General features: G+C 29.6%; 3 protein-coding genes across 5 annotated transcripts; 2 read left to right on the top strand and 1 right to left on the bottom strand.

The window, feature by feature from the left end:
• Positions 1–900: 900 nt before the first annotated feature.
• Positions 901–8,237, top strand: LOC111675619 (gustatory and odorant receptor 63a). 2 transcript variants are annotated; one of them, XM_046952322.1, is made up of 8 exons: positions 901–915; positions 1,594–2,339; positions 5,786–5,935; positions 6,613–6,795; positions 6,859–7,002; positions 7,063–7,176; positions 7,237–7,677; positions 7,757–8,237. In XM_046952322.1, exons 2-8 carry the CDS (start codon positions 2,136–2,138, stop codon positions 7,991–7,993), a joined length of 1,473 nt encoding a protein of 490 aa, XP_046808278.1. In that variant the 5' UTR covers positions 901–915; positions 1,594–2,135; the 3' UTR covers positions 7,994–8,237. The 2 variants fall into 2 exon arrangements, with proteins under 2 accessions (XP_046808278.1, XP_023292169.2); XM_023436401.2 differs by lacking the exon at positions 901–915 and having other exon boundaries at positions 1,355–2,339.
• A 494-nt stretch (positions 8,238–8,731) lies between these two features.
• Positions 8,732–14,064, bottom strand: LOC111675615. Of its 2 annotated transcripts, XM_046952323.1 has the most exons (5): positions 13,830–14,064; positions 13,611–13,765; positions 13,159–13,543; positions 12,936–13,072; positions 8,732–10,235 (listed from the first exon to the last, which is right to left on the bottom strand). In XM_046952323.1, exons 2-5 carry the CDS (start codon positions 13,728–13,730, stop codon positions 10,146–10,148), a joined length of 732 nt encoding a protein of 243 aa, XP_046808279.1. In that variant the 5' UTR covers positions 13,731–13,765; positions 13,830–14,064; the 3' UTR covers positions 8,732–10,145. The 2 variants fall into 2 exon arrangements, with proteins under 2 accessions (XP_046808279.1, XP_023292167.1); XM_023436399.2 differs by having other exon boundaries at positions 13,611–14,063.
• A 7,048-nt stretch (positions 14,065–21,112) lies between these two features.
• Positions 21,113–22,507, top strand: LOC124420222. The gene is made up of 3 exons (XM_046952436.1): positions 21,113–21,303; positions 21,361–21,556; positions 22,430–22,507. Exons 1-3 carry the CDS (start codon positions 21,188–21,190, stop codon positions 22,505–22,507), a joined length of 390 nt encoding a protein of 129 aa, XP_046808392.1. The 5' UTR covers positions 21,113–21,187.
• Positions 22,508–24,556: the final 2,049 nt, after the last annotated feature.

Raw genomic sequence — 24,556 nt, 5'->3', positions numbered from 1 at the left:
AGCCAAAACATCTTTATGAAATTTTATATGGATCGGTCCATAATTGACCCTACCCCTCATATAAAGTCCCTCCATATAATTACTATAACGCTCATTACTAGCTTAAAAATACGACTATAGCGATGAAATTTAACATAAGTAAGTTTAATACTAGCCAAAATCTCTTTACCAAATTTCCCAGAAATAAGTTTTATACTAGGCAATATCTCTCTACCAAATTTTATGTGGATCGGTAAATAGTTGACCCTACCCCCCATAAAATTTCTTTAATGCTCATTACTGGCTTAAAAATTGGATTATAGCAATGAAATTACATAAAAGTAAGATTTATTCAAGTCAAAATTTACCAAATTTTATGTGGATCGGTCCATAATTGACCCTTCCCCCCATATAAGGCCCCCTTCAGAAAACGACTTTATCGTTAATTATGGGCGTAAAATACGAATATAGCGAAGAAATTTGACATAAGTATGTATCTTAGGAACCAAAACCTTTGCCGAATGTTATTTTTACTGAGTAAATCAGTTAAATAATAAAAATTTTTAAAAAGTTAATACATCGACACAAACTCCTAAACAAGTGTAGTATCCGCTACTATGTTATTTCCTGACATATAAAGCGATTTCCGTCAATGTCCTGATAATATTTTCATTTAATTAACATTTAGAGAACTCCATATGAGTGCAAAACATCATGAAGTATATTTCTATACATATAAGAATCCATTATTTGTTAAATTTCTTAAAATCTTCCATTATTTATTTAGTTTTAACTGTGCGGAGTATATATTAAGGTCCACATTATATCTTATACTGCAAATAAATGCATTTGCGATGGCAAAGAACAAAAATAATAGTTTATGCTTTAGTTTTTTTCTAAAAAATCCAAAATGTTACGCTTTTTTGTCATTTCACTGTAAGTAGTACACTATACAACACTATAATGTTTTCTTTCAGTGCAAAGAATGCAATAACTCTGCCCATGTCGGCTGTATGCTAAACATTGCATTCCTGTCTTTTAAATGTTAACATACTGTTAAATATTATCAATTATATTTTGCAGCATACTTTTAGGAATAATACTTAAGTTGTATAGAATAACAAGGAAAAGTTTAATCCCCGTGTTCGTAATGATATTATTCGCTAATTTTAGGTTTATTACGCACAATTTCCATACAAAATTTCTATAATAAATCAACAAAAACTTTATTAAGCATTTATGAATATGGGGGCTAACACACTTATTTTGTAAAATAATTCACCTTGCGTTGTATTTTAAAAAATACATATAAAACATACATGTATGTAAAATGATGTGAGTGGAAAGGATTTACACAAGAACTTCCTAAAATAAATTTCTACATTTTTAAATTTGATTAAATTAGTTTGTTATAATTTTCACAATATATTGAGTGTACTGATGTACTTAATTCACTATGGAACATAGTAATAAGCCTATAAATAAGAAAATAAAACAAAAACTATTATAGTCATTTATTAATTTATTTAGATAACCTAAATTTAAATGAAACTTCTACAAGGCCAAGTCCATGTAAAAGTAAATAAATAAAAACAACATTCACCCAAATATTAGTTGTTATTCTTTCGAACTTGTGTAATAAATGATAAGTTGTAGTCAAATGTAAACACAAAGTGCAATGCAATATCTACTTACAAGAAATTCAACTGAAAAGAAACTATTGAACTGACCAATTGAATTACAAATTTAAATAGACATTTATGAAATTACGTCTAAACTATTAAACAATAACACCAAACAATTGTCATCTTCGTGAAATCGATGCAGTTTTATATTTTTCGGTGAACAAAAATTGGAAATTCTATTTATCGCCCCTCAAAACAAAATAACCATCCCTCTTAACACGTTTCATAAATTTATAATTAAAAAATAAATAAGAAGAAAATTATGAATTCCGACCATTAAACAACATGATTTATAATTTATGAATTTTAAGGATACAACATTTTCCATGTCCAGCACAAAGTTAAATTTATTTAATCATTAACAAATAGTTGCTTGCGGTAACAATTGCGTATCGGTGTCGGTGTTTTCAAAAAATAAGAAGACTTACTTCATAAAGGTGTTGAAATATAAATTTTAAAAACTAAAAAAAAATGTGGAATAATTATAATAGAAAAAAGAAACAGGACGCAATATTTCTCAATGTTAAACCGGTTGCGAATAATATTACTGTACGGAAATATTCGAATGGTTTGATGGATCGATTAGATAGTGGATTTGGAAATTATAACAAAGAAAAAAGAACCAGTCGCCAATCGATATCAACTATTGATTCCATGAATCAGCAATTTTTACCAGTAAGAAAACAATACACATATAATTCACAATTGTCGTCGTAGCAAACAAAAAAATACGACATACGATTCATGATTTAACGCCGATCGTGAATTGCGATTAGAATGAAATTGAATTATAGTTTAGACTTATATCCCACCAGCATCCTACTAAGGGATCTATTTGCAATCTTTTCACCTTTATTTCCCTAAAGTGTTTTTATACCCTTCACCTTCGTGAGAAGGTTATATATAAGTTTGTCATTTCGTTTGTTATTTCTAAAATATAATTTCCCGACATTATAAAGTATATAAAATCTGTTTCCTTAGAATACCCCAGTTATCGGCGATCTTTCCCAGATTCGTTAAGATCGGTATTTAAAATCAGCAAATTTGGTGCATAAATAACGGAGATATGAACAAAAATCCGAGACAACCTCTGAAAATTTCATTAAAAATATACTAGATTTTTTATTCAGAAACTGCAAAAAAGAAAAACAAAATAATCATATGGCTTCATAAGTTAGAAGCCATAAAAGGGGACCTTTTTGGTACTTTTTCATTTTTCAAAAAGAACTTTTTAAATTTTCTATAATATTGAACCTAGATACATGAAATTAGGTATATAAAGTCTGAATTAGGTGAGAACCGAAAAAAGTGAGTACTTTTTGAATTTTCTATTATGAAATATATGAAATTAAGTATATAGAGTCTGAATTAGGAACTTTTGGGTAGTGTTGGTATTATATTATTGCTTTAACTACCTGCTCCAAACAATTGTCTGAAGCATAGTAGAAAAAAATAAGGATGTGTCATTCTCTAACAATTGACAGAATACTTTCATTTAAATAAAAAAGGTAAGACTTATGGCATATTCACATTAATTGGAAGCTAATTTTTGGAATTCATTAAAAGATTTAAGCATAAATTCAATTCAATATACTGACATTACACAAATCATCCCAAATTCTCACGTTGGTAAAAACAATTTGACCTATAGTCAGTCCAAATATTTGTTTATAGTTTAGACTATGGTACTGTATGTACATAGTTCAGTATATTGACTAGTCTACGGTCTAGATTATATACTAGACTATGGCCCAGAATAAAGAATGTACTATAGTTTTGACGGTAGTCCACACAATAGACCCCCGTATAGTCCAGACTATAGTAAAGTTCACAGTATTTTTTATATCTATGGTCATTTATGTGCAAATTTTATTGCTATTATTCTTTATTTGTTAAATATTTTAAATTACATTTTTGTCATAAAAAATTCTCAGAAATTTAAAAGTTTGTTTAGCACTATCTATCTATATTCGACAACAAAAAATAAACTAACAAAAAAATATATCCCAACGGAAAAAGGTTCAGTATAGGGGCCTTACTAAAGGTATTAATCTATGTATACATGTACATTCAGCCGCATTACAAAATCGTTTCAATTTTACATGCATGCTTCAAAAGGTCTTCCGTTGAATGCTTTTTTATTTTAAAATTGACTTATTCATTAAAAAGTGTAAAAAGCTAATTTTCATAGAAAATTTGACGTTTTAGTAGTGGAAAAAAGTCCTAGAATATCTATTGCGAAAAAGCAACGAGGGATTAATATCGCATCTTTATAACATGTAAATATGTCTTTATGAGGCCCACAAATCGAAGTGATTGAATGCTTGTAAATCAAACATTTTTTTATTTTAAAATTTGAAATATAATGCAAACTTTACATTCATTTATTTCTTTAAGTAACCGTTAATGATTAATATTAAAAAAAGTAAAATTTTCTAACGTTTGATTTTGTGTTTGTTGGGTTATTTCATCTATGAAGAATATACTTATTTTTCGTTACTACAGCTACTTGTGATTACCATTTTTTGAAATTTCCTAAAATGCATATTTAGAATTTCGTGTCAAGTGAGACTACTTTTAAAATCCATGTCTTTAGATTTGGATGAAATTTGCACCAAGGTCAGTAATATGGTAATCAGAGCTCTTAAAGACAATGGTCTAAGCTTTTATTTGAGCACAAAAATACACCCGCATCCCATTATGGGACTATAAAGCCCTTCCAGGAAATTGTATAAGCTTTCTTTTAAGCATTAAAAAAAAACAACAAAATAAAAAAAATATTAAAGTAAAGAATGAAAAAACTTGAATTCCTTTGGACAATTTTTGCTAGGACCAATAGGTGAAAAGTTACACTCATTTAAATAAAACCCCGTATGGAAATTTCTATCTGACCTACTTTCCAATAGTACTAACCTTACTGCAAATTTCGTCAAAATAGATTTTTTGAATTGTGTCACTTGACAATTTCATGTCTTATGTATTTAAGGTTATGTGCCTTAGTTTTTAGTTCAAATGTAATGTATTTTAATTTTAAACAACATTATGTTGCATTGTTATATGGCACCTAGAAACATAACCGGTAAACCGAAGTACGAATCTATCAGCCAAGACTTACACTGTGGTAAATCCTGTATGAACAGAGATTTCTCGGAACAGAACTGGACAAAAAAATCAACCTATTGTCATTCGGCAACAGCGTCGAACTTATACCGTAATAATTGAGAACCTATAAAAGGGGATTGATTCTTCAAAATGTACTTTTTTAAGTTTTTATAATATTGAACCTAGAAACATTAAATTTAGTATGTATGGCCCGGATTCGTTGTCGAAATCTAAATTTTATCTCCGTTGTCTAAATGTTAACAAACATGGCAAGCTCACTATTAACAACGAATTGTTTGTCAGTAATGAGTTTTTTCGCATGAAATTAACCATTAGAGTCCGGATTAAGACCATATAAAAGGGGACTATTTGGTACTGATGGGTTTCTAACACATCATGGTACCAAAAAGTCTCTTTTATATGTTCTCACTTACTTCGGACTCTAATGCTTAATATTATGTTTCTATGTTCAATATTATACAAAAATTCAAAAAGTAACAAAAAATACCCTTTTTTCTGACTTAATCCGGTCTCTACATGATACTACAGATATTCCTAAAGCTTTCATCAAAAATACTATCATATTTTATCAAAGGTTTTATATGAAAATTTGATTTATAAACCTTGGAATTTTAACATAAACCTATTTCTTTAAATTGACCAAATATGAATAGGGGTGAATGAAAAAATATTTTACAAGTGCATTCTCTTTCCTGTAAGTCTTTTTTTATTATATCCTGCACCACTTTAGTGGGGAAGTGAAGTAGACGTGAAATCCTCTACCAACATTTATTTACATATGTTCCCCTACTTATTTTTTGGCAAAAATAAGTATAAATATTCCGGAATAAAGTTAAAAAACAAATCAAATGCCTTATTTTATTAAATAATACCCATTTTCAACGTACTGACTGCTGTAGGGTATCATATGGTCGGCTATGCCCGACTATACATTCATACTTTTTTTCAGAATGTTAACACAGATAAGGAAAATAATACGATGCATTTATTTATTTCAGAACGTATTTTATCGAAATATTGCTCCCATAAAATGGTTTTTAAGCATAATTGGAGCCCTGCCGATGAAACGGTCTGGACCAGGAAAAGCTAAATTCGTCATTGGATCGATTATTTTTGCTTATTCTATTGTATTCTTTACATTTCTAATGGTAATATATAACAAATTGTTTAAAAAATGTATATTTACATCAATTTTTATAATTTTTATTTTAAAATCAAATTTAAAAATTATATGCATATGATTCGTAAATCTAATCACAATACAATATAATACAACCCTACAAATATTGAAAAATATTACAGTCCAGGGGCTCGAATTCGTTTTTCTAAAGTAGTTTTTGTTAATTTTTTGATAAAAATCAGAACAAGTTTTATTAAACAAAATTAATTATAAATTTTTATTTTCGCGTGCTTTTTCTTTTTTTTTTTGAAAAATGTACAAACAAAAAAACATTTTTTTTGTGAAAAGTAATAATAGAAGAAGTGGACGTATCCTTCATGCAATTTTTTTCTAAAAAAACTTCTTATTTGCACGCGATCGTAGTAGGTCCTTACATAACTACCCCTTTATAATGACTTAAAATGCTATTGTGTAAGTAAATTTTAGTATTTTAACCCGATACTTTTCTATGTTGGTTTTTGTTGTGTATGTAACATAAAAATACTTCTTGATTTGATTCATATTGTAGTAGTCATTGAAAAGTAAGTAGTTATGTAAGTACAAGCCATTATCGAGTTTTTTTGGGTACTTTCTATTTTTCATATTCTGTAACTCTGTGTGAATTTCAATGTATAAAAATTAATATTCATCTATATATTGTTATAGATTTACGTTGCCTATGTTGCAAACAATCGTATCATAATTGTTACATCACTAAGTGGACCATTTGAAGAGGCCGTCATTGCATATTTGTTTCTGGTTAACATATTACCAATATTCATAATACCAATAATATGGTGGGAAACTCGTAAAATATGCCGTCTCATTAATGATTGGGATGATTTCGAAGTAAGAACACATTAAAGTAAAACAAATACGTATGTTGATAATGCTAGTTAAATTAATTTACAGATACTTTATTATCAAATATCGGGTCATAGTGTTCCCTTGAATTTAAGACGCAGAACACGGATCATAGCTGTTGCTTTACCTATACTCTCAATACTTTCGGTGGTAATTACACATGTAACAATGGCGGATTTTGATTTGATACAGGTAAATCCAATATACTACAATTGTATATTTTTTAATGCTTAATACAATACATTGAGTTAGGTTGTACCCTACTGTATTTTGGATAACTTAACAGCTATGTTGGGAGCCTGGTGGTATCTTATTTGTGAAGCTCTAAGTACTACAGCTAATATTTTAGCAGAGCGTTTTCAAAAGGTATTTGTATATGATAAATGTTAATGACTAATCTAATTAAATTACAATTCTTACTAATAGGCCTTGCGTCATATTGGTCCCGCAGCTATGGTTGCCGATTATCGAGCGCTCTGGTTAAGATTGAGCAAATTGACACGTGATACTGGCACTGCAACTTGCTACACATTCACCTTTCTAAATCTATATCTATTTTTCATAATAACTCTTTCCATTTATGGCCTAATGTCACAACTTTCCGAAGGATTCGGAATCAAGGATATTGGTCTAGCCATTACAGCGTTATGGAATGTCTGTCTTTTATTCTTTATCTGCGATCAAGCTCACTATGCCTCCTTCAATGTTCGTACTAATTTTCAAAAGAAATTACTTATGGTTGAATTGAATTGGATGAACTCCGATGCTCAGACTGAAATCAATATGTTTTTACGAGCCACCGAAATTAATCCCTCGAACATCAATTGTGGTGGATTCTTTGATGTTAATCGAAATCTATTCAAAGGGGTGCGTATTTTTGTTTATTTGTCAATTGTACTATAATTCTATAAATGGTAAAAAAACGTGAAATATTCTTTGTTTACAGCTACTAACAACAATGGTTACATATTTAGTGGTGTTGTTACAGTTTCAAATTAGTATTCCAACTGATATACGAACTTTTAATCGGAATGTAACAATAACCGAAGACATTTCAATGTCTGATTCTAGTATGAATAGTGAGGAAATGGATGTTGATATTATGACAACAATGATGACAACTCTAGCCACAACGACAACAACAAGAGCTGCTGTGCCACCTGGTCGAGGTCGGAAGGGATGAATTATTGATAACAGTTGTGAAAATATCTTGATGCAATATATAGAATTAGTTGTTTTTTTTCGAAATTTTTATTATAACGTAAGAAAAAAATAAATCAATATTCATTCTCTCTTTTATTTCCTGATTTATATTTTGTATATTTATCCGTATATCAATTAATAAAATTCTTAAAAGCTTGTAAAATAAAATTACCTTTGTAATGTAGTTTGTAATTTCAACGTAGTTTTGGATTATTCAGACTATTTGCTCAGTTTGGACTTACAAGTATTTTTGTGCTAGATCCCAGCAAAACATTTATTACTACTTCTTCTTCTTCTTTTTATACGATTCAGTTTTTTGTTGGAATACTTTTTCGATCATTGCGTAGAGGGGTGAATCAATATTTATCTGTCTTAAAAAAGCTTAAATAAAGACAAGTTCAAGAAATTTCCCTTATTCTGTCATCTATTAAACTTAAAACATGACAAATTTAAAGACTTTGTTATTAAAGTTGTACTAAACTGCCTTTTGTACAGGACTAAATTTAAAATTTCCTGAAGACAACATCAATGAAACTGTCGTCAATAAAGATGTATCCAACTTGTATGCTGATGTCATGGGAGGCAAGTACACTCTCACTCGAGGTATACCTTTAGTTAAAATCGGTATATCCCGGTCTTTTAGCAGTAACGATAACTAATATTTACCACCGTTATGTTACAAAAAGTATGTCTGTATACATTTTTATAAGTATGTATATATAATTTTACTGTATCGTTTATTATTTTTGTAATTTCCTAAATCAGTTACATTGACTTTTAAGTGCATATTTGTTAGTATTTTATTAATATTATTATTTCGTTTTTTTAATAAATATCTACATATGTATTTGTATATTATTTGGAAGGACAGGTTAGATTATTACACAAGTATGTAAACAGTAGTAAATATATCATTCCATATTACATGTATGTATATATATATATTGTTCTTAATGTTTTTACATTTAATTAACAATACTTAAAATATCGAAAGAATTAAGCGGACCGTAATCATTGACCTATCAATGTGTAGGTAGTAAAAATTTCATTTGTATCTGATAACTGTTATAACACTGTGAGTAAAATTTCAAAAATTGAAATGACACAGTAAAACACATACGAGACACATTAATTTTATTTATATTACAAAAAATAAATTAATTAAGAATCAATATTACTTAAAGCCTACATTAAAGTCAGATCTTACAACATTGACAGTAAAATGTTCGGAAAATATCTAACAATCTTGTGAACTTACAATTTTGCTACGAAACGTTGCCTGAAATAGCATTTCAGACTATGTTACAGAAAATTGTAAGTTGACACGTTTGTTAGATATCTTTTGAATATTTTTCTGACAATATATTTTAAGATATAACAAAATACATAGCTTTATACATACATATTAAATTTTCACAGTTTTTAGGGTTTCAGTTTTAATTTAGTATTTATTTTTTTATGGACATTGTAGTTGGTGTTAAGTTTCAATAATTAACCAATAAATTTATTAATTTAAAAGAGTTTATCCAAAAGTTTATGTGTATCCAAATTTTACTGAGTCATTTTAACAGTTTCATCAATGTAAAAAGGTAAATCTTTCAATCTTTATTTTGGATTTTTGCTAATTAATTGCTATTGTTACAATGTTAAGAAATAATGACACACATTACCACTTATGTACTTCTAAAGATCAGAGTATATTTAAACTCTATAAGATCTAAGATTCTATTGAAATTGTCTTTAGTTTTGTTTTGCCTTGACAAGTACTAATTCTTTATCACACATGTTTTTTTTAAACTGAGATGTTATTTTAACTCGTTTTTCACATTAAATTAATAAATTCTTTATAACCTAAGTAATACATATATAATCCGTAATTTAGGACCTACATATATATATATATAATTCGCAAAGAATGAAAACTCATTTTAATTATTTGAATAGATTGTATTGTGCCAAAACCCAATTCGGAATTGCGAATTATATACTAAGTAAAATTAGTTCTGTATGTGATTAATTAAAATATTAATTAGATTTGTACCGAAAAAATAATAAAGCATATTTTAGAAAACTGTAATTAAATAAATTTGGTGAAAAACAAGTAAAAATATTCATTTATTTTCTTTTTAAAATCAATAATTGCCATCGGGCGCCTCGGTTAAAATGTGTTTATAGCCATTACTGCCTAAATACATATTTTCCCTCCGGAAATGGAATGGAACCTGTAAAAGTAAATAATTAAACTTAATTATTAAATGTTAAATAAAATACATACATAGATAATAATAAGTTAGAGTGCTGTACTCTCTACCTAAAGTTAGTTTGAAAGGAGGATGTAAGTTTATACATTAAAATGGAATAAATACATCTATCGGGCCTATTGTGAGCTCCTTAACCAGTTTCTCAGATGGGAATCGAGCCCACCACCTCCAGTCTACTAGACTAGAACACTAACCTACCGGAACTCACACCCTCCACCTGTAAGCAACTCTTTATCTAAATGTATTATCAAATACGTATTTAATAAATTGCGGAAGTTTAATTTTTTTCATGTTAAAATTATTTTCTAATTGCTTTATACAATTATAGAGGTAATTTTGATCCAAAAAATTACACAGAATGATTTATCGACAAGGATTTTATATACTTATATATGTCATAAATTCAGTCAAGAGCTATGGCTAATTATAGACTGATCCAAAAATATGTTTCAGAATGATTTGTATATACACAAAATATAAATGTATTGTATATTTATTTAATATGCATTTTTGTAAATGAAATAGTGCGTTTTAATTATAAAGTGGAGCTTATATGAGATACAAGATAAAAAATGTCAAATTGATTTGTATATATAAAAAATGTAATAAGCTCTTTTTGGAAGTTAATTACACAAACATATTTGTTTTTTTTTTTTGGGTTTTGATTAGGATGGCGGTGCATCAAGCACTCATATTGCCAGGTTATCACACGTTTGTCCAGAGAAAACCCCACCAACCGACCTATACCTTCATATAGGAAGTTGGAGCATCCGGACTTGATTTCATCAAAAGTATTAATGGTCTCCACCAGTATATATTTGAGTTTAAATGGTCTCCACCAGGTTATATCGTGAGTATTTTATGGTCTCCACCAGGTTATATCGTGAGTATTTTATGGTCTCCACCAGTTAAAAACGTTTGAGTATTCTATGGTCTCCACCAATAAAACATAACCTCACTTGAGGTAATACGAAAGCACGAGGTTAATGTAGACAACATACAACTTTGAACAGTTATATGAAGTAATACATTACACCAGTGCGAGCGAGACGCAAAACTGTCGAAAGCCAGGCAACAAACACAAGCCTGAACGCGTTTAAGAAATAATCGCGATGACGCGAGAGTTGTTCCCCAACTCAGACCTGAATTACGACTGAAACATATTTGTGACGAAGATTGTTCTAATGTTTTTATTTCTTAATTAGTTATGTGCATTTAAGTTATTTTAGGAAGTGGAATACGATTTCTTTGAATACCATATACGACGTTATTTGTTTGTATTTCCGAGGGCTATATAATATTTTGGATCGATTGTTTTGAACATTATTGACCATTAGTCGAAAAAAAAACAGTAAGAAGTTATAGTTGGGCGAGGCCGACCATATAATACCCTACACCTGTATACGAATAAAATGTGATTTAGTTTTTATAATAAAGGATTTAAGTTGAATTGTACCTTGCTGCAGATATACTGAGGCCCTATAATTATAAAGTTCATCAGGGTCATAAAGACTAGTATAGAACTTGGTTTTGCAGCTTTTTGTCGAGATACGAGTATATTAAACATAATTATGAACTTCAAAGCCCTATTTGGCGGGTTCAGTTCTATGGGGCCTAGGTGAAATAATGGACCGATGTTAACCATTTTCAATAGGCTTCGTCTACAGTACCATAAAAGATCATGTGCCAAATTTCATTGAATTATCTCCAAAATTGTTATCTGGTTTGATTACAAGGTTTACAAGCTCTATTCAGGAGATCAGTTGTATGGGGGCTAGGTGAAATAATGGACCGATCTTAACCATTAGGTTAGAATCAATAAATCGACCCAGAAAATTATAGAAAAAATCAATAAGAATCAGACATGGGGGTAATGACTACATTTGCAATTACAATTATTTGTAACTGTAATTGAAGTTTCGCCAATTACAATTACTTGTAATTATAATGGAAGTTTTGCCTTGTAATTGTAAATTTTGTTCCTTATAATTACATGTAATTTTGTAATTAGTAATGTGTAAATTACAATTACAAGTAATTTTATATGGAAACTTCAATTGCAATTACAAGTAATTGTAATTGGAAAAACTTAGATTAAAATTACACGTAATTATAATTGGTTACTGGTCAATTACACACTACAAGTAATTGGAATTATAAAAACTTAAATTACATTAAATTTTCAGATTTCAAAGTTTAGAACGCTGTGTTACAAAAACCACGAAGGTTATAACTCCCAAAATAATTATACAAGTTATACATGGAACATTATTTTGGTGGAGTTTTAATAGTTTCGGTACTGATTATAAAAAAATTCTTTTCTGGAGGGGAAATAATTAACATTATCTCTTGAACAATTTTTAGTTCTATATCAAATTTCACACAAAATCAGTGCTTTGGCCACAAAGTCGGATTTGAAATCTATTGAACAATTTTTTGTTCTATCACACAAAATAAGTTTTTCGAGAAACTTAATAATTTTATATCACATATACTTGTTCGATCTCAGATTATTATTTTTTGGTGTTATATACGGAATGATAAACAGATGTATATAAGCCCTCTCTCTATCTTCCCCCTGCTGGTGGTGGAGTAAAAGTAGTCAGACATGACTATATATTCGTTCTTCATTATAAATAAATGGTTAATGAGAAATCTTACCGTTCCGGGCGCAGGACATGGAATGGCAACAGTAGCTATTTCACGTAATTTGTTCATTAAACGTATGCTGTGATAGAAGCAATAAATAATGTACCACATTGTTGCATCACACACAAGTACAGTTGCAGACATGAAAACTAAATAAAAGATGAATGTTGTTATTTCATATCCAACAATTAAATCGATAAAACACCTATAAAAACAGGTGATAGAATCAACTTACAGAAAAACAGTTTGCCAACTGTATGTTTAACAAATTCACCATCCGATATCCAAACACTAAAAACTATACCGCCAATAAAGAAAACGACCTGCAGTATCAACCAAATCAAAACGAATTCCTCACGACTCTTATAGATGCCAATCAGCAGACCAATAGCACTCAGCAAATAGACAGCCGAGCAACAGACCATTGAGAAGGCAAAGACCCGTGATGTCATTGTAACGTCGTTGGCAAAGTGAAAACGTATGCGATTCAATATCAAGTCCGGAAGACTGTAATACGCATTGTCACGTTGATCTTCCATGTCGGCAATCGCCCTTGAATTGGCTTCCTCGATGTGAATGTAAGCCAGTATGACAATGAAGAGCAGAATATTGGCAATTAACTGTTTAAGAACGTATTAAAATGTAACCATTAACGATGTTTTTTTAAATACGGAATCTACAACTTACAAACTGATTAATACAAATGAGAACAGCTGATAAACGTATATGTTTTGGCCTTATTGGTGACTTCAGAATATCCAGAAAACGTTCGAAACATCCTGGACGTATTTGTTCTGGCAACAACATTGATACAAAGTTTTTTTAGTTGCTATGCTTATAAACTTAATTACACTTAATTAATTTAATCTGTAATTTTATTTTAGGATTTATTGTTACTCAACACACTTTTCTGATATAATATCTGTGATAGTTGCAATTGCTTTTATTCGCCTTATTTTGACGTAAGTGAATAAAGTTTGTTTAATCAATAAATGTGAAATAAGTTTTTATATTTTCCCTTAAAGATTTTTTCTCTCTTTTGGCACTGTTTTTACAGTGTTGTTTTCGTTGTTGTGACGAGTAAACAATGAATGAGAAAGTGTTTTCCGTTTTTTTTTATTTTTGTTACAATCCACGTGAAAATTTATCAAACATTTTCGTACATAGTATTTTGTAGTTTATTAAACATGACAGCTAAAGCTTTATTTTACGTCTTTGCTTTGGATTCTCTTTTATTTGAATCTATTACAATGAGCTTTCATCGTGGCGTATACTTAATATTTATTTAATGTACTTATACATACGTATGTATGCTCAATGTACACATGTATGTTAACAGAAATGGTAACACGAAGAAGTTTTTCATTTCGTCTTACTTTAAAATAATTTTTATAATTATTTTACCAAATTTTTATCTATTTATTATATAACGTAAACTGTTATAAAACTAACTAAATTAGCAAATTAAATAAAAGCTTTTATACAAGCTGTTATAAACTGTTAAAACCAAAGTTTAAAAGGTATCATTAATCAATAAATTTTATTTTGAAATTTCCTTTAAGTTTAAACCACCTCCATTGGGCGTTTAAACTAACAAATAAAATTTACTAACTCAGTACTCAAAAACAACTTTCGAGAATGAATTTTAATTTAATCACTGATCGTTCACATGAAGATTGGCTTTCTTCTTTATTAAATATGTATATGAATTTTTTTGAAAACAAACTGTGACGATTTCTGTTGTTTTGTATGGCAGCACTGTAAAGTTTAATTTTGTACTAAAAAGCATCAAAGGGTATAAACATCAGATTAACTAATCTAAAGGCGGTCAACATTGGGAAACTTTTTTTCGAAAACTTCTGATTTTGTGTAAAAAATTACTAATCATTACATTTTTGTTTCATTTTTTCACACAAATCAAAAGTAGTCCGGTACTTATTGCCAATTCAAAAAACCGCTCTAATTGCTTAAAACCAAATGTAAACACATAGTTAAAACTGTTAGCAAAAAGTAAGACGGATTACAAACTAAGTTTTTACTGGGATGTTCATACATGCGCAATGTGCAATACAAAAACTTTACATTTTCATTCACTTTTTGTAACAAAGAGCAATTGTCAAAAACGACCATCATTGCCACTAGCAAATACTTATTTCTAACAAATTACTTTAGTTTACAAATATTTTTTTTGTTTATTTTATTTGTAGTGCTATTTTTATAGTGCTATGTAATTTAACAACTTTTTTGTATATTCAATTTCCCTAAATTTTGAGATATAGATGTTTTAAATTAACATTTTCCTTATGTGCAGAGAAAATCGTGGAAACCACATTCAATATAGTAATGCCAGTTATGCACTGGCGGAATCAGGCTTGGTTGGTATTGATTGTAATTACAATTACATTTGATGTAATTGTAGCTAAGTGTAATTATTATGTTATTAGTGATACCAAAATTACAATAAACATCTAACCGAAAAAGGAATAGATAATAAGACTCAAATATGTTTTTTTACAAGAAAGACGAACATTTTTTGTTTAAGTATTTGCATAGATGGAAAAAAGCACATTCTAGGTGTTCAATAGGAGAATCGAAGGTTACTCTAATATTTTTGAATTTATGTGCGAAAAATATTTGATATTAAACTTATACCCGAACGTGCCCAGACCTTACGCAACTAACTAAAGGATGTTATACGACACGACATCAATATATACTGAACACATTGGAAGGCTATTCACCAACATCGGAAGTGGCCGTATACCAGACATAGAATATGTATATGGGAAATTCTAAAACACTGGTCTCAGATACAATTTCAGCAGATGTCAGAGCAGCAGGAAGGCAATTAGGTCGATATCAGGCTATAAGGTTAACTTACCTACTAGAGGTAACCACCAGAGGTAAGTTTTGAATTATTATATGGGTACCAGAACACTCGGAAATAATCGACATCGAAAGAAAAATTAACTTGAGATAGTTAACTTAACGAATGAAAAAGCGTTCGTCTCAGCGAGATAATCTAATAAGAAAACTAAATTTCTTTGTTGTATTGTGACTGTTTTTTTAGGCGTAACTGTAATATGAATCCCATCATTATTGTATCAAACACAAACTCATTTCGATTCTGCTAATGATCGTAAAACTTGATATATTGATATCGAATTTAATTAAAAATCTGTCAATTTGTACAAATTTCGAATGTTCTTCGTACAACAATATTGATAAATTATGATAGTTTTATGTTCCTATTGCAATCGTTGTTTTGTTATGATAAATTTTACAATTTAAAAGTCAATTTAGATGTAACTATAAAAACGTGCAATAAATTTAGTTCAGTTGCTGAAAGCTAACACAAATGGGAGTTGCCATTGACTGTGTTTGTGCAACAAATTGATTGTTTTTTATGGCTTCTTACTTTGGATGTATTAAGTAGTCGTCTCTCATAGGGACAGCAAACTACTTGTAGCCGAAATAATATAGAATACCAAATACAACAGCATCAATGATGTCCAAAAGGATGCATCGAATTGTTTCACCTTTGGTGCAAAAAAAGTTGTTGCCAGTTGTTGATCATAAAAAGTTTGAATGGACTCGAATTCACTAATATTCCACCTCAATTCATAGTTAAACAACTTTTGCAGTAAATATGTACAACAACATAAAACACAGCTAAAGCAGCTCCAACAACATTATTGCCGGATGACTGACAAACAACCTGTCTTGAATGTTGTTGGTGTTTTTTCTTCCAAAGACTTGTTGCTTCTTGCTTGCACTTTTCGTGAATGAAATCAATGAATCAGTAGTAAGTGCCAGTGTATGCAACATGCCGCCAAACTGTTGTTGAATTTACAGGCACATTGATATCCTTGTATGTTTGTGTTGCTGTTGTATGTTTTTCGTTTTTTCTTTGGTTGGTGTATGATGAAGACCTCAGGGGCAAAAATATTCGTTTACGATTGACTTCTTGTTATCATTGGGCGTATTTTATTAACATTTAAAAGTTGAGACTGTGTATTACTACTAGGTTCTACCATTCCTCTGTATGTTCAATCTCCGTTGCAGTCAAATTGTTTCGATTAAGTATTAAAACAAGGAGGAAAAAGAAAAACAAAGTATGAGTTAAATTGTGTTTTTTTGTAAGTTTCATATTTGTAGTACACAATTTTTATTTAGTGGTATGTATGAGTGGTGTTGCATGCAGATTATGATTGCATCAGTCAAAAGTGAATTGTTAAAGCTATAACTTACGGGCAGGTTTCTTGTCTGACGCCAACAAACAATCTTTTTGTGTTCATTCGGTGATCATTTTTATGAAAGAGTGTTGCTTTTAGTGAGAAGCTATGAAAATAATTTCTCAAATTACTACTGTATACACATCACTATGAAACACCCATTAAAATTAGGCAACAAATATATTAGGTTCAGTCGAGTACGACTTTTCTTATCAGCTAAATTTTTAATTTTATTTAATCTTCTTAGCCCTTTTTATAGTATTTTTATACGTTCATATACCGTAAGTATATGAGAGAATTAACTAAACGTAATCGTAAATCGAATCATCAAGATAAAATTATCTTTCCAATATTGTACAAAGCATTTTTGTCGAAAAACAAATTATTAAGCAAATGGATTAGGAACCCAGTTAAAATTAATCAGATGTTTTTGGAATCTCAGTCAGTCAATAATTATTGAGTTATAATTCTAATTGACATGCTTTTCAGAAGTTTCCTATTTAAAATCAGCAAAATCGGTTCATAAATAACGAAGATGTGAGCAAAAATCTGAGACAACCTCTTAAATGGCAAATGTAATTTTTAAATTTTACAAACAGTATTTAAAAGTGTACTTTTTCGAATCCGATTGTACAAAATACATATTTTTGGAAATGTACAACATTATAAAAAATATAAAATTATAGCATTTCAAGTCGATTTTCTCAGTCAGTAAACTTATGAATATTTGTATTCACATATTAATAAGTAAGTTCATTAGTCAATTTACTAGTCCATTGGTTAGGCAATAGGCTTTTATATAGACTAGACGGGAGACTTGACTATAACAATTAACTAATATAGATACTTTTTATATTAGCCATAGGAATACATTAAACTATTGGTTTACGTGGTAGTTTACTACACGCGAACTGTCGAGTAGAATCGTTTTGACCAAAAATTATAAAAACTATAGATTAGTCATTAGCAATTTGTGAAGGTATATATTAATAGTATTCAGATCTTAAGTTTTTGACAACAAATATACAGGCTTTTAAGACTCCTTTATGTATTATAATACCACTTTAACGGAACCACGACCTCGAGAATGACAAAAATAAAAAGTATATATTTAATTTCTGAACGTGGAAAGCTTGATAGCAATTGTAATAAATTTTGGTGAATGAATGTATTTTTGTATAAATTATATTTCTTTCGAATTTAAGTGAATTATGGACGTGAGAGAGATGTAAGAACAAAAATTCATCAAGTTATCTTTTTATATAGACACACAGATGGACAGACTCAAAACAAAAATTTTACCTGAAAAATAATTCATACGTTTTAAAACCGACATTAACGAAGTGGTTTTTTTATACTCAATCCACAAAATAGTACTTGTGTCGTAGATAATTGGACCTAATTGTACTAATAGAAGACATTCAAGACTACTAGACACTAGGTAGGCATTGGGGAACTCATCTCCCCACATTTTGTAGAGCCATTTATTTTTATACCCTTCACCTTCCTAAGAAGGGTATAAATAAGTTTGTCATTCCGTTTGTAATTTCTATAATATAATTTTCCGACCCTATAAAGTATATATATTCTGGATCCTTATAAATAGCGGAGTCGATTAAGGCATGTTCGTCTGTCTGTTGAAATCAGTTTTTAGAGGACCCCAGATATCTGTGAGATCCGAATCTTCAATAATTCTGTGAGACATGCTTTCGGGAAGATCGCTATTTAATATCAGCAAAATTGGTCCATAAATAACGGAGATATGAAAATTTCATCCAAAATTGAGTTTTTTTATTCATGCTCATACGTTAAATTTTGATATTGTACTCTTGTTTATAAAAACAAGGCAGGGCGTGAGCAGCAGAGCAAGAGTAGCAAAGCGAGAGCAGCACTAGTGTGTTGTTATTGGCTAGAAACATGAAATAATAATGTGGAGCCTGGGTTAAGTTAGAAGACATAAAAATTAACTTTTTGGTATTTTTTCGTTTTACAAAAAGTACACCTATTTTAAAAGTAGGAGTGTAGCTATGAGATTCGACATAAATAAGTTTCATATGATCCAAAATCTACCTACCAAATTTTATGAAGATCGGTCCATAAATGACCCTACACCTCATATAAGGCCCTTTCAGAAAATTTGTTTACAGCTCAGTGCTGGCTTAAAAATACTAGTATAACAATAAAATTTGACATAAGTAAGTCTCTTATTGTCCAAAGCCTCTCTACCAATTTTTATGTTGATCGGTCCATAATTGACCGTACCCTTTAAAAAATGGCTATATTTTAAAGGGGACCTTATATACTGATTACTGGCTTCAAAGTAATTATATGGCGACGAAATTTGACATGAGCAAGTTCTGTATGACTCCAAATATCTCTATGAAATTTTGTGGGGATCGGTCCATATTTGACCCTACCCCTTATATAAAGTCCCCTATAAAAAATTATTATAATGTTGATTACTGGCTTCAAAATAATTATATGGTAACGAAATTCAACATAAACAAGTTTTGTATGACCTTAAATATATCTAAGAAAATTTTGTGGGGATCGGTACATATCGCCATATAAGGTTCCCATCAGAAAATTACTTTAACGCTCATTACATTCTTAAAAATACGAGTACTGGGATGAAATTCGACATTAGTATAATTTCAATGAACCAAAATCGTTCTACAACATTTTACAGGGATCGGTCTATAATTGACCCTACCCCATCAGAAATTACTTTACCGATCAGTACTGGTTTAAAAATTCGAGTACATCAACGAAATTTGATATAAACATGATATGTATGAATCAAAATCTACAAAATTTTAAGGGAATCGGTTCATAATTGACCCCAATATAACGACTATTTGCTAATTGTAGGGATCGGACCATATTTAATATGATGTTCATATTTACATCGATATATGATAATAAAATATTCATATCTTACTTATATATACACTCTTACTTGTTGTATTCTTTATTAATAACAATTCTATTGAAAATGTTCTATATTTTTCTTAATAGAAAATTGTTAGCATGGATTCGCATCAGGAATTAACCAAAAATAAAGAAAAATCTATTTTTAGTGATTTGATGATAACCAATTTAGAATAACTGTTTGGTAAAGTTTTGTTTTGGGTTCTCTTGTTATAGCAAATCAACGAACATATAAATTTACAAACAGAATCTACAGTACAAAAAGTAACATAGAAAGTTTATCAAAGAACAAGTTCATAAAAACATGACAACAATAAATTGCAGGAGTAACAGGCATATTTTCTTCCTTTTTTAATATTGTCGATCATACGCAAACACACACACAGCCACAGAATACCATTCAAAAGTTTACATTTAAAATTTATTGTTGATCGGTTGCATGATCATTGTGAAATTGAAATGTCTTTATGTAGTAAAGATGTTCCAACGTTACCAATATTGTTTCCCCTTTGCGACCTTTTCACTCAATTCATAAAGAACGCATCGACTCTCAGGCTAAGAAATTGTAATTTAATGGAAAAATATTTATTAAAAGAAACTCATCTGGGCCTTTGTTATTATTGCTGTAGTTTACTTTAGATAGAGTATAAATTTCGATTAAAACCTTTATTTAGATATTTTTTCATTTATCACTAGCCTTTGTTGTAAAAGTGAGTACACGAAAATTATTTTAAAGATTTGTACTACCCAGCAAAATCTTTACTTACCCGGTAAGTAGGCAAGTAATATTGTAGAAAAGTGTTAGTAGTTACTTTTTGGGTGAATAACTATCTATTGATTACGGTTAGAAACACGGCACTAATTAATAACCTAATTAACTAATTAATAAACCCCACCAAACGACCTATACCTTCATATGGGAAGTTGGAGCACCGAACTTAATTATATCAAAAGTATTAATTGGTCTCCACCAGAAATAAGTTTTACAGGGGGCTAATTACCGCAGTCGAACACGATCGAAATTTATTCGTACTTGCGAGATTTTATACTTTTGAGATTCTGTCATTCGCTATCGAGTAAAGTGTATCGAAATTTCTAATGATGTTACTCGATAACAAACTTGTGTTCGAATGCAACCGTGTGAGTTCTCAGTCGTTAGCAAATTACCAATCGAAATTATATTTTTCAAAGAATTCGTTGGAAGAAAAGAAAATGTAAGACAATTTTATTTTATTTCTTTTGAAAAAATACCAATTTTTATTAATTATTAGTTCGAATACAACAAAAATTAACTTCAGACAAAAGCAAATTCTTGCTGAGTTTATGTCAGAGCACACTGATTTGGCCAAAGGAGTTCTACCAAATACATCACAAGGAAAAGCAACAGCCAATAGACTATGGGAAAACTTAGCCCTAATGCTAAATGCTTCTGGTCCACCATTGAAGGATGCTAAAACGTGGCGAAAGGTTTATAACAACATTTAATATTGTTATATTCATTCATTTAATATTATTTATTCAATAGGTGTATGCAGATCAAAAGCAGTTGGTTAAAAAAGGTTTCTTTTAACAAATCCTCCAAAAAAAACTGGTGGAGGCCCTTTTGAGGAGAAACACCTTAGCGTAGCTGAGGAGCAAATTTTGGAAGCAGCAGGAATTGAAGTATCTGTAGTAGGCTTGCAAGAGATCCGTTCATTCGGGAAAAAAATCAAGAAGTAGAACAATGAAATTCTTCTGAAGGTACGAGTACATCCCAAGGAAATGAAGCCGACGAATACATTTCGGAAGTAATGGACATCGTAGATAATGAGGAGAATGAAGAGACGCCTAAAAAAGATAGATCACTGCACTTGCGCATTACAAGAAAAGAGTCAAGAGAAACGAAGACGAGTTTATTAAAAAATAATATTAGTGCCAATGATAAATACCATGCTGAAGTTCTTAATAAAAAATTAGATAAAATAATAGAAATTAAGAAAGAAAATTAAAATGAATGCGCAATTACACGGCATCAACATGGACATAAAAAAATGAGCTTCAAATACGGATAAAGGAATTAGAAAATATTAATCAACAATACTAACGGCCAAGCTTACAATAAAAAATTGGACCACTACCAGTTTTTAATCTAAAATGAATTACATATTTTTATTTTATCAAACTTTTTTTGGACCACTACCAAGTTTTTAATCTCACTATGAAATACACATTTTTATTTTAACAAACGTTTTTTTTATTTTATTAATAAAAATATATACTTTTAAAAACCTTTATGTATCTTTATTCTAATTGGAACACAACGAATTTTTGATATTATCTCAAATTTTTTTCCTATTTTAGTTATTTGAGTCTCGTTTCCATTATCCATATCTAGCATTGTACTTTCAACAGGAGTTTGCTGGACATTCTCGTAATTAGGCACTTTGAAGTGAATGCATATAAGTATTATGCAGTGCAGCACAAACATTTGAAAATTTTGCCACTTTTTGAGGACTATACCTACTTCTTTTGTCATGACATAAAATTTTCCATCTCGCTTTTAATATGCCGATGGTCCTTTCTACTATGCATCTGGCTTTAGAATGTATATCGTTAAAACGAGACTCCATTGATCCTTCTTGAGGACTTCGGTATGGGGTTAGCAACCACGGCTCAAGCGGGTAGCCAGAATCACCTTCAAGAATTAAATGTGAATAAAAGCGCTATTATATGTATATATATGTAACAAACATTGTGATAGAAAACAATTCTCACCTAAAAGCCAAAAATTTCGTAAATTGGAGCTATATTTTTGTTCTAAAAGAATTCTTTCCTCAGACTGTTTCCATACAAAAGAATCATGGGCAGCACCTCCATACTTAGAATTTATTGCTAAAATTCTGTATTTGTGATTACATATGTACAAAAATAATATTTTTAAAAACAATGAACATTTATTAGTAAAAATATTTACTCACAATCATGGAATTAAGGCTATAGAACCCCTTTCTATTAAAAAACATATGCTCATTTGGTGGCTTTTGCAAACCAAAATGAGTTCCGTCTATACAGCCGATTACTATAAGAAACTAATTATTAAATTGTCATACAATAAAGACTTTAACACATACCTCCAGGAATTTTGTATTTTTGCAAAAAGAATTGCTTTGAATCGTCGCAGTTATCGAGATTAAACTCAATAAATTTACTACATAGCTTACTTTCCATTTCATTCACCACTCTTTTGATTATTTTGGAAAGTGTGCTTTGGCCTACACCAATCAGAAAATCATTTCCGACAGTGTTTTGAAACCCTCCTAAAGCCAAAAGCAATAAAGTTGAGGCCAGTTGTATTTTTGGAGGTACTGCTGTCGACAAGTGTGCCACAAATTCTAGCTCGTCAAGAATGTAGTTAAAAGCTTCCTTTGTAACCCTAAAGCGTTTTTTAAACCTGTTAAAAAAAAATAATTACTATTTATTTTATAAACAAATAGATTAAAACTTACTCAGCGTTTGGCAAACTTAATGGGTCACTGGTGTTTCGAATTTCTTTTCTTATTAAACTTACGTTACACTCATCTTCCGATTTGGACGATGAAGAATAAAAAAAAGATTTAGGTCCATTTTTCTTGTAATATAAATATATAAAACACAAAAAAATCTTTTATTAACTTATATTTGAATTCTTATAACATTTGCGCTTAGAATTTTTTGCAGAGTAAACATATGTTTTTTGTTTACTTTTGTTCTTTAATCTTTTTACATATTTCCAGTGTTGAATAACTCTTTCAGATTTTTCCTTTCTAACACTTAAACAACAAATCGATTCGTTTCTTATCGAGTTACATCATCAGAAAAATTAGAACTATCGAAACTAATTTCGATGCTGAATTATTTCGATCACGACTTCCGTAATTAGCCCCCAGCATAGAAAAAGACTAGAATGTCAACTCAAATTTTTTTCATAAAAAAACAACAACAACGAAAATCACACATATATGTGCGGTGTGAATTCAACACAAAGCTACAACAACAAATATTCAATATTTAAGGTCCAAAATTCGCACAAAAAACGATTCGTACACAATTTTTATAACACAAACACATATTATTTATTTTTTTACAATTGTTTTAATATATTTTCTTTATCGAAATCTTTTTAATTTTCACAAACCAAAAAATTATTTTTTCAATTGTTTGACATTTAATTTTTTGTTTTTCTAATTTCAAATTGAAGTAGCATTTCTTAGTAGCAAACAAATTTATGATAATCCAAGAAATTAAAGCTTTATATATTTTACCAAGTATAGAATGCATGAAAAATATTATCATGCTTTAATAAATACAATCTACAATTTAAAATCTGTGCACAAAAAATCTGTAATTTTTTAAAATAATTTTATCTCACTTTTTATACAGAATTTTGTTTAATTTTCCTAAACTGGAAAAAAAAATATTTTTTTCTAATTATTGACATTTCATTTTTAT

This window comes from Lucilia cuprina, chromosome 5, assembly GCF_022045245.1.
Source record: "Lucilia cuprina isolate Lc7/37 chromosome 5, ASM2204524v1, whole genome shotgun sequence".
NCBI classification, from domain to species: domain Eukaryota; kingdom Metazoa; phylum Arthropoda; class Insecta; order Diptera; family Calliphoridae; genus Lucilia; species Lucilia cuprina.
The sequence above is the reverse complement of the archived record's forward strand: the minus strand, read 5'-3'. Positions and strand labels throughout refer to the sequence as shown.